Raw genomic sequence first — 10811 nt, forward strand, 5'->3', positions numbered from 1 at the left:
GGGTGGGATTGTCCTCAGTGTTTGTCCGCAGTGTTCCTGATGAGAGCTCGGCCTCAGAGGACCAGAGCGCAGCCTCGTCCCTGGAGGACAGGGACCCGGGCCTCTTCCTGCTGCGCAAGGACAGCGAGCGCCGTGCCATCCTCTACAGAATCCTCTGGGAGGAGCAGAACCAGGTGGCTTCCAACCTGCAGGAGTGCGTGGCCCAGGTACAGGCCGAGTGCGGGAGCTGCAATCCCACCCCCTCTGCCCAAGGCCAGGTCCCAGAAGAGGTCCGAATGGGACTGGTGTTCCTGCTACCCCAGAACATTTGCACAGTTACAATAACCACCCTAAGTATTTCCCAACGTCCTTCCCTTTTCCCACAAAACAAAAGAAAATACAAAAAAAAAAAAAAAAAAAAAGACTCCATTGAAGCTTGAATTTGCATTTGCGGAACACTGCGGTGAAACCAGGCACTGATGGGGCAGTGCTGCCTCCTGGTGGAAAACAAGCCAAATGGCAGCACAAAGCCCAGTTAACCCCCTGCTGCACCAGTTGCCCTCAGAAGCTGGGAGAATAGCCGCTTTAGGAAGAAAGGTTACGGATGGAAATATTTGAATTTTAACTCATCTTGGATGGGAAAAGGTCCTTCTAGCAAGAGGCCACTGCCCACTATGAACTGTGCCTTGTGACAAGGCCTGTTGGGGGTGGAGGGTGGTTTACAAGGGGTTAAACAGGATGGCAGACCATTCCTTGAGGGGCTTAGTTCTGTTGTTTGCGGGCCAGAGAGGAGAAGGGGGCCACATAACCCTCTAACAGGAAGGATATGGAGGAAATTCCAGGACCAGGGACCGTGTCTCGCCTGGGAAATCCCCAGTTCCATTAGCAAATGGACAGTCTGGTTAATGTAGTTGCCCACAGTACTACTTGGATATTCCCTCCCTCTCTCTGAATTACTCAGTGACTGATTTTTTTGGGTGGGGGGTTGGTGATCAGAGTTCGGAAGAGTTGCATCTCTCAGTCGGCCACATCAAGCAAATAATTGCGACCCTGAGAGACTTCGTCCGCTGCCCGGACCACAGGGTGATGGCATCCACGATATCAAAGCTAAAGGTGGACCTGGACTTTGACAGCTCGTCCATCAATCAGATTCATCTGGTACTCTTTGGATTTCAGGATGCTGTAAGTGCTCCATTTGGCCACAGGGAACATGCCAGAAGGTAGGAGGCCCACTGAAGTGGCTCACAGCCAAGACCATGGAGTTCGATTACCATCATCTCCCGTAGTCTCCATCTCTTCTCACCTGTTTACGCCTGAATCCCGAGCGTCAGCAGTTTTCTAAACACTGAATATGTGTGTACAAGTGACTGGTCTGATTGCATTATGGCCACAGAGAGCAGGAGTATAGGATTTGGGAACGAGTGGCATCTGCCAGCTGGGTAGGTGTGGGGTTTAAGCTTATGTGTCTGCCCAAACAGGTGTGAGTTGCTCCAGGCCCAAGATCATGTCTGGCTTAGCGTTGTGTCTCAAGTCCCCAACACAGAGCCTGAGGTTTCATAGATGCTTCATAAATGTTCGTTAAATAAACAATGAAGAGGCCCATGCGGTAGCTCCGATCTCTGCACCTGTCCCCTAGACCCCCGTGTGACTTGGGGTCAGCTTAAAGGAAGACTCAGTCCAGAAGAAACATAAGTCAGGCAGAAACTCAGGGCAGCACGGTTAACCCTTTATCTCAGAGTAGAAGCAAATTCGAATTAGTAAGAACTATTTCTTAAAAGTACGGTGGACCAGAAATCTGGATTTTTGTGATTTGTAGGTAAATAAAATTTTGAGGAACCACTTAATTAGGCCCCACTGGATGTTTGCGATGGACAACATCATCCGTCGAGCGGTGCAGGCTGCAGTCACCATCCTCATCCCAGGTAAGGGCCCTCTTTTCGGTCAAGGTCAACTTCAGATGGCTATGGAAAAGGTGAGACAGGTCCTCTGTACTCACCAGTTGTTGCTTTCCCTTTCCCATCTTGGCTATGTACGTGCCTGCGATTAAGTAAATGATGTCACAGACCCCTTTAGGGCCAAGGTTCTGTGATTCTGAGAACATCTCCTGGTGATGTATTTTTACATGCCCCCAGGCATAACTGAGGAGCACGCACCGCAGGTAGACTAAACTCAGGATCTCAAAGGAGCACTGAGCCTGACGGCCTGGATCCTACAGTGCGTCGTCTTGTGTGCTCAGCAACGCCTCCTAGTTGGTTGACGATTTAACGGCTCAGTCTCCTCTCTCAGAATCATCATGTGGCAGCTACAGAAATCTTTGGCTTTTTATAGGCTCTATTTTTGAAATGTTAGAGCAGCTTAGTACCCAAGTTGATTCTCCTTCCGCGGTGCCTTCTTCCTAGGAAGGGAGGCTATGCGGCGCTTCGGTTAACACTGCCCCTTCCTCTCATTACTTTGCTCCCTCCTGCTCCCTCCCTGTCATCCTCTGCCTGCTCCCCTGAATGCACTCTGCCCAGGCTCAGCTTCTGGGAGTGGCTTGTTAAACCCCAGGACTTCATTATTCCCCAGTCCAAGCAGGAAAGTGTTTGTAGTAAAAACACGGGCCTGGGTGGAAGCCTGCTTGTCCCTTTTTAAAACTGCCCTTGGCTAACTAACTTAACACCTTGAAGTCTGTTTCCTTATCTGTGAAGTGGTGGGGAGCATCTCTTCACTGCCGAACTAAGTGAAATAGTCTCCCCTCCGTTTTTATAAAGTCAGCAGTCCCCTGTCGGAGCGTCGCATTGGCCTGGCCGGCCTCTGAACAGCCACATTTGCTGGCCCGGGACATAAGCTACGCCAAGCCCTGGCCTTGTTGAACCGTGGTCCTTTTCTTCCGTGATTCCACAGAGCTCCGAGCCCACTTTGAGGCTGCCTCAGGGACCGAAGGGGTGGATAAGGACACGGATGAGGCGGAAGAGGACTATGCTCCGGCAGACCCACGCGGGAGCGAGGCGCAGGCGGCGTGTGGGTGGAGCGGGCCCGTTGCAGCAGTTGCCCAGGAGGCCCAGCCCCAGCAGCTCCACCAACAGCAGTTGAGCCTCCAGCTGAGCAAGCTCAGGCAGGAGACCAACAGGTGGGCAGGGGTGGGACAGTGACCCGGACCAGCCCGTCAACTCAGTGGTCGAGTGCCTCACCCAGGTCTCAGAAAAGCATCTTTACCCCCCAAGGAACTGCGCAAGGAGATATTCTCAGCTTCAACTGGGGGACTAAAAGGATGCCTCCCTTTTTTTTTTTAATGCTAGGAGTCAGAGACGTAGAGTGCCTTGCCACAAGCCGTACTAAAGGCAGCAGCATCTCAGCGTTTTCTCTGTCTCTTTACCAAGATGGGTTCCCTGACATGGTGTGTGGGTCCAGCAACTCGGGGGGACATCTGCGGCCCGCCCCTGCCGAAGTAGCTGAGTTGGGGGTCAGTTAGCACTGCGTCGATGGACAGGTATCCCATAACCCTGACCCCAAGGAAGTCTGCCCTGTCCTCTTTGAATCTCTCCCTTGTGTTTTGTCATGATCCCTAGGCAGGCATTAGTGAACCGCCTTCCCAGACAGCGGACCCTGGCGCTGCCGTGAGGTTCCCACAAGAGTTGGGCTCTTTGGTTTATTTCCAGGCACATAGTAGGTGTTCAAAACATATTTGTTAAATGAACAAAAAGATTCCCATTTGCACTGGGGAACCACGTCGTCAGTGGGCTTAGCAAACTAGTTGGTACTGGTTCCAAATGATGCCTTGTTGCCCAGTGGTCATTGGGAATGCTAAAATTTAACAGGGACAAACAGTGTCAGGCATTCTTATTTCGGAAGAAAAGTTGTACACACCCCTAGGGATCCCTGAAGTTTAATTTTAGGCAGATCTAATCATTTCTTTTTAGAAAGGCCCAGTTTTAATTAACTGGTAGTGGCAAAACTTTTTTTAAGTTTTGAAAAAATGACAAATGTGAAAGTTGATAGTAGTACTTAGCCCTTCTTTAAAATGTGTTTCTGCTAAGGTTTATAATCACCAGATTCACAGAATGTTATATATATATGGGTTCAAAGGTTATTCCTTTCCAGGGTCAATATTGTTATCTTCCATCTCAGTAGAATTAGTAATGAGACAGCAGCCAGCACCTGACTGCAAATGGCTGACAGACACACAGCTCGTACAGACACGCCTGCCCTTGTAGGATAGAGATGCCTTAGCTGCTGCTGAGCACAGCAGGAAGGCACCTTGGGCCCTGAGTGATGCTGACGAGGGTAACACGTCTGTCCTGAGTAGTGTCTGTGAGACCAAGCCCCGTGAAGCGTTTAGCGCAGTCTTGGGTAAGTGTTCGCGGTAGTGTCCCTCCCACCTTCCAAGCGGCAAGAGTCTTTCCTGCAGTTCCTCCTTCCCCCTAGCTGTTCCAACAGCAGCAGGGCTTCTATCTCCTTGGCTTACTCTCCAGTGAGGAGGGAAGGGCCTGACCACTAGTTTCAGCGACTTGACCTGACTTAGGGAGACAAGTTGGTTGAGTTCTACTGATCACCATCAGGTTATCTTTTGGTTCATGATACATAATCTGAGGCAAAATATACCCAGGCCCTGAGCGTTGGTCTTTGTTTACAAGGGGAGGAAGCACAAGAAAGGTGCTCATGTACAGGCTGACACCTGATCACACAACTTTGAAGAAACCAGACTGACCGTTGGGATTGTGCCTTTTTAATTTTTTTTTAAACCTCTGTTCAAGAAATGTTTGAATTGAATTGCATGGTATTAGGCTCTCTCTGGAGGATGGCTTTTTTTTTTTTTTTTTTAAACCAGACTTTTGGAACACCTAGTTCAAAAAGAGAGAGAGTACCAGAATCTTCTACGGCAAACCCTAGAACAGAAAACTCAAGAATTGTATCACCTGCAGTTACAATTCAAATCTAATGGTGAGTGATTTTCCACTTGCTCTGACTTAGGTGTGTGTGAGACCATTCAAAATCTGGCTAGTATTCTCGTCAGCCTTGAAACAGTTGAGGTTATTCTCGATCAGACCAGTAAGTACTCCAGTAGATTCCGGAATACTGGTCAATAATAAAAAGGAACTATCAGTACATTCAAAACCAGATAAATCGTTAAGTGCATTATGCAACCGAGAGAAGCCAGATTCAAAAGGCTACATATTATGATTCCATAAATGTAGAACATTTATAGAATATTCTATTAAAGGCAAAACTACAGGGACAGAAAATAGAACTGGGGGGGGGGGGAATTGATGATAAAAGGCCACGAGAACGTTCTGGCGTGATAGAAACATCTCTATCTTGATTGTGGTGGTGGCTACGCGACTCTGCTTGTCAAAGTTCTCAGCACTGCATACCTAAAAAGGGTGGTTTACGGCATAAATTATACCTCAGTCAACCAGCCTTACGCATTTGGTGCCCAAAAGGGCTACAGGTGCCTCTTGGAATGGGGAATGGATAAGCTGTGAGGCCAAAAATCTCAGCATTAAAACCTATTTCCTCATTTGAATTCCAGTGCAGTTAGGGAGGGATATGATTCCTTAGAAAAGGCCTTTTAAAGATGGGAACACACATTTAGATCCGGTGGCAGGGTCTGGGGAAGGGGCGGCAGGCGCCATGTCGGGCCGCGAAGGTGGCAAGAAGAAGCCCCTGAAGCAGCCCAAGAAGCAAGCCAAGGAGATGGACGAGGAAGATAAGGCATTCAAGCAGAAACAGAAGGAGGAGCAAAAGAAACTCGAGGAGCTAAAAGCGAAGGCCGCGGGGAAAGGCCCCCTGGCCACAGGTGGAATTAAGAAATCTGGCAAAAAGTAAGCTGTTCCTTGTGCCTGAGGCAATGATGAGCCTTAGTTCCATTCCTGTTTAAACATCTGGATTAAACATCTGGATTCCCTGCCATAACATCTGTTGCCACCTATAGCTAGAATGAAGTGTTGTCTTGGAACCTACTGTACATTTAAGAATAAACTTTCGTTAAAAAAAAACACACATTTAAAGTAGGAGATAATTAGTTTGAAGTATCACAGGTAAGGAACATTTTTAATCTCTGGAAAGTGACTCCAAGGACTGGACTGTTTGCACAGTGTGTAGCAGAGCAGCTGAGCCAGGTTTAATCCATTTCCTTTTCACATCACATTCCGGAATAATAGTTTATTTCATCCAACTTGTTACTTGAAGAGTTTTGCTGTTACACATCAGTATACAACATAACTTTCTAATCATTACAGAGATTGCAGAGAACTCGGCCTCCCCTCCTCGGTCTTATGGGCAGAGAACAGATAAAGAGCTTGTCGACTGGCTGCAACTGCAAGGAGCGGATACGAAAACAATTGAAAAGGTGAACTTACAACCAAACAAACCATTCCTGTGCTATCATTACAGAGCTGCTTAGCTCTTAATGTATTTGATCTTTGTTTCAGATTCTTGAAGAAGGTTATACACTTTCTGATATTCTTAATGATATCACTAAGGAAGACCTAAGGTACCTTAGACTACGGTAAGAATAGCCTCAAAACACTTTGTGGAACAGAAAATGACTTTTTTGGTGTAATTAGGCTTTTTTTTTTTTGCGGTACGCGGGCCTCTCACTGCTGTGGCCTCTCCCTCTGCGGAGCACAGGCTCCGGACGCGCAGGCTCAGCGGCCGTGGCTCACGGGCCCTGCCGCTCCGCGGCATGTGGGATCTTCCCGGACCGGGGCACGACCCCGCGTCCCCTGCATCGGCAGGCGGACTCTCAACCACTGTGGCACCAGGGAAGCCCCTGTAATTAGGCTTTTAAGTAAAGCAGTAGAAAACAACGTGCTGGTAACTTTCCCCCCTTCATTAACGTTAACTCCCTTTTCTATGGCTCTGGTCAGAAAAAAAACTACCAACCTCACTCCAAACTCTGGAGTTTGGTTTTCAAGGTTAAAGTTGGGGAAAAGCTGAGAGGGGGCAGAAGCTAAAGGCCCAGTAGAAGTCAAGAGACAGGCCTGGCTGGGAGTGGAGTGAGGAGAGGCATGAGATGCCAGTGGGCTCCACCCAAACCCTTCTTTCTTTAACTTTTGCACCCTGCCTTCTCCTCCCCACGTCATCTTAAATAGCCTGCTCTGCACAGATGCAGCAGCACTCCTGTACAGTACCTCTCAGGCCATGTCCCACTCCTGCTAAGGCACAAGTGTCACCTCCATATGTGAAGAGAACATATTCCTATTTTAGTTAAGTAAGTAAGTTTTCAAGTTAGGGACTGCATTTTTAAGACTAGACAGCAACTCTAGACAAGTCTGGAAGGATATACTATAGCTTTTGCCGTAAGGGCTCCTAAAGTAGTATTAGTAGTATTCTGCCGTGTTGCTTTGAAGTTGTCTTCTCTTAGGACTCTCTGAAGAAGACTCCTGTTTGTTTCGTAGTGGTGGTCTCCTCTGCAGGCTCTGGACTGCAGTCTCCCAGTACAGAAGACAGGCTCAGGGGGCCCCGGCAACCCAAGATGAGGCTTAATCAATCAGCTAAGCCAGGGGACAGGGGGAGCAAAGAGCTGACAACATACACACGAATTCTGCTGCACTTACGCAAGGAAACCACCACTTGTTCAATGAACAATTTAAGAACTTGAAGTTTTAAAAGAATTATGGAAAAAATGTTGTTAACCTTTTATTGATTTTATCAACATGTTTTCAAGGTGAGTAGAACTTGTAGGTATTGTGAAAACAGTGATTGTAAAACCTGGCCTTGACATCCCAGAGTATTAGGGAATCCTTAAAAATGAATTTTAAATTACTTCAATGGAAACATATCTGCTGGAAAGGTGAAACAGGTGTTTAAAATAACAAAGGCTGGGAAATCACTGTTTTAGATCACACATTCCATACATACATTACTATTAACTGGAATTGCACTTAAAATTCAAAAAAGATAAAATTGATGATAAGAATATGCCTTGTATTTAATGTCTGATATGAATGTAAATAGAAAACTATTAAGAAAATAGCTTCATATTTATACTGAATGTATAAATGGAGAAAACTAACTTATTTGGCCTTTAAAATGAAGCAGTCTTATTTAAAAGTCGAACTGTCCTTCCACCCCTGCCTGGTTGTAATAAATACTGTGTTTTATTAAGGAGAAATGATGGTTCAGTGTGAACAGGCTTCAGCACCGACATGCACACAAATGGGGGCGTGTGTGCACGTTAGGGTATACACCAGGTAAGCTGCTGGGCACTGGGAGGGACAGGACAGTGATCGCCCCACAAAAAGGTGGCAGGGTTGGACAGGCGTATAAGGAATTGTTTTTCCTTTTAGTAACTAGTATACAACTAAACCAAATAGAACTATTTTAAAGAAGTAATTTTGAAGGAGGGTTAAGCAAACTCTTATTACCTATTTTAGACCTACGTAACTAAAATAACCTTTATAATAAGATCCATACTATCCTTAAGATATAACATTAAAAGACGTATCTTTTAATGCAGCACTGTACAAACCACATGCAATTAATTATACTATCTATCTATCTATCTATCTGAATCTACACTTTCTTTCTATGGGTTTTTTTCCCTCCTTAACAAAGTTGAGAACCCAAAGCATTCCTTACAGTTGCTGCCGAATAGCCCCACTGAAGGTGTAACCATCTCGCATTAACCGATGGACTTAAACTTGATCCACTGGTTTGCACCCCGGACTTCAAAAGGTGGATCGCTGCAGTAGATGTGATAGCCGAGTTCTTCCAAAGGTGGTTCAGGATCAGCTGTAGCAAACTGGGCAGCATCCTCAATTTCTTTCCTCACGTCAACATCAATTTCCTAAAAATCAGTCAGTCAGATGTACAGTTCGAGATATGTTTTGAATAGACAGCAGCTTAGGTACCAACTTGTTCTACTGGGAACCTGTTGCTAGTTGTTAACTCTTCTACTAATACTGGCAGTATACCTCCTATTACTGAAAATGTTATTTTAAAAATGACACAACGATCCACAAAGGATTCTGGAGGACAGATGCCAACATTAAGACATATACCCTGGCGAGGGAACATTTATGAATTAAAAATCTGCAGTATATTTTTAGGAAAGAAGAACTGTGATGGTGGAGGAGGTTAATGTCCCGTGAAAAATACTGCATTGGGGGTTTTCCCGCTAGATGGCTCGGAAAACCCCGAACGAACTTTTGGCCAACCCAGTACAATATGTACGTTCCCATTTACTTATTACCTAGTTTACCGAGCGGCAGCTTCTTGTGTAGAGAAAAACTGCTCAAAAAGGAGAGCCAACCTTCCAAGGCAGACTTTTAAACCATCAAGAGTCACTCTACCTTTAGTTCTTCAACACTGGCCAGATTGCTGTTCACCATCCTATCCTTGAGAAGCATGATAGGGTCACTCTTACTTCTAACTTCCTGAATTTCTTCTCGTGTACGGTAACTAGAGGGAGGGAAACAAGAGTTCCAAGTAGGTAAGAACAGTGCCGGCGCAGCAGAGACAGACAGCAGTCTGTTTCCGAGACGAAGGAGCACATCGTCAGTACTCATGTCACCGTAGGAAGGGCAGAATTACATACTTTCAAAATACGAGAACTCATCCTAATATTCTGTAAGGAAGAGCTGCTCTGTCTTTACAGAAAACTCTACAGTGGCAATTCACCTGGCTTCTCTGGCATTCTGACAACAGGGGCCAAGTTCCTATTTGCTGCTTCGATCTTGAGGTGGGGCGTGAAGGGAGTGGTGGAGGAGGCAGGGGAGATGGTTTTCTGTGGTGATTGATAGCTATAACCTTTGAGGCAGCAGAAGGCTAAGCATGAAAAAAATGTGCCTTGCCTTTTCTCCCTTAAGACCACAGAGCAGTGTGGCTGGCAAAAACTTGGGAGAGGAGGTTTTCCGATTCTTGATTATACGACTGACCCTTGTCCTACAGCACTTGAAATAATAACACTAAAAGCAAAGAAAGGCTCTACCATTTTTTTTAAGAACAGAATTACACCAAGTGCTTTCTTCCATTTAAGTTGCTGGTCATAACATTTTCCCTTAGACCTTCATTCTGTACTCGAAGACTTCTTATGGCTGGCTTTGACTAAATCTACTCTTAATTATGCCACACTCCGGGACTGCAGCATTACATGCCAGAGTTACCAGGTGACAAAACTCCTTTTTTTTTTGACTGATTTATTTCAACATTTGGAATGTCCCACGTGCTACTTGGTCTTGCTCCATACCAGCCAGAAGAGGAATATGCCATGAGAGAAGCTGGGGTAATGCCCACAAAAGGTAAATGCCCCCAAGTATACTACTCTACCATCAGTCCTGTTTTATGCAACAGTTCCTCTCTACAGTTGTTTTCTTATTGGTGCTCATGCTAACTAGCAAGTACACACTAGATAACTAGGAATTTTCAGAATGCTTTCTATATTGGAACCAATTTATTGGAAGGCACGGCTTTCAGGCTCAGACTAACTACTAAATCAATGCATGAAGCCAACTGGTGTCTGGCTTCAAAAGCAAACACACACTGAAATGCTTTGCTTTTTCATCTAAGTAGCACCATTCAAAGCCCATCCACTTCGGACACCACACTCAGTTTTCCCATGACCATACCTGACTCCGGGATCACTCATGCTGTGTCCATGGTAACGGTAAGTCTGCAGCTCCATCAGTATGGGCCCCTAAAACAGAGCCCAGTGGAGGTTAGGTGAAACAAGGGCCACAGCCTCAAATGTACGTCCTTTCAGGATCAAATACCTTCATCAGATCTGAGTTGTTAAGAATTTCTTCTTAGTTGACTGATTATCTCTTCTCATTTCTATTACCTATTTATTGCATGTTTCTTCTTCTTCTTTTTTTTTTTTTCTTTTTTTTTTTTTTGCGGTACTCGGGCCT

General features: G+C 45.8%; 2 protein-coding genes across 2 annotated transcripts in view; one reads left to right on the forward strand and one right to left on the reverse strand.

Moving 5' to 3' along the window:
- The window catches only part of MAP3K15 (mitogen-activated protein kinase kinase kinase 15), a 156330-nt gene extending 148884 nt beyond the window's left edge, over positions 1–7446 (forward strand). Inside the window, exons 22-30 of the mRNA XM_007469314.1 lie at positions 32–206; positions 976–1161; positions 1796–1901; positions 2863–2972; positions 3033–3088; positions 4787–4899; positions 6198–6307; positions 6390–6466; positions 7359–7446. Of these exons, the coding sequence (XP_007469376.1) occupies positions 32–206; positions 976–1161; positions 1796–1901; positions 2863–2972; positions 3033–3088; positions 4787–4899; positions 6198–6307; positions 6390–6466; positions 7359–7446 (1021 nt within the window). The remainder of the gene's footprint in view (positions 1–31; positions 207–975; positions 1162–1795; positions 1902–2862; positions 2973–3032; positions 3089–4786; positions 4900–6197; positions 6308–6389; positions 6467–7358) is intronic.
- A 1045-nt stretch (positions 7447–8491) lies between these two features.
- Positions 8492–10811, reverse strand: part of PDHA1 (pyruvate dehydrogenase E1 subunit alpha 1) — a 21864-nt gene continuing 19544 nt past the window's right edge. Inside the window, exons 9-11 of the mRNA XM_007469315.1 lie at positions 10530–10597; positions 9255–9363; positions 8492–8749 (exon numbers count right to left, since the gene is read on the reverse strand). Coding sequence (XP_007469377.1) covers positions 8585–8749; positions 9255–9363; positions 10530–10597 — 342 coding nt within the window. The 3' untranslated portion in view covers positions 8492–8584. The remainder of the gene's footprint in view (positions 8750–9254; positions 9364–10529; positions 10598–10811) is intronic.

The sequence above is a fragment of the Lipotes vexillifer genome, unplaced genomic scaffold (assembly GCF_000442215.2).
Source record: "Lipotes vexillifer unplaced genomic scaffold, Lipotes_vexillifer_v1.1 scaffold1442, whole genome shotgun sequence".
NCBI lineage: Eukaryota > Metazoa > Chordata > Mammalia > Artiodactyla > Lipotidae > Lipotes > Lipotes vexillifer.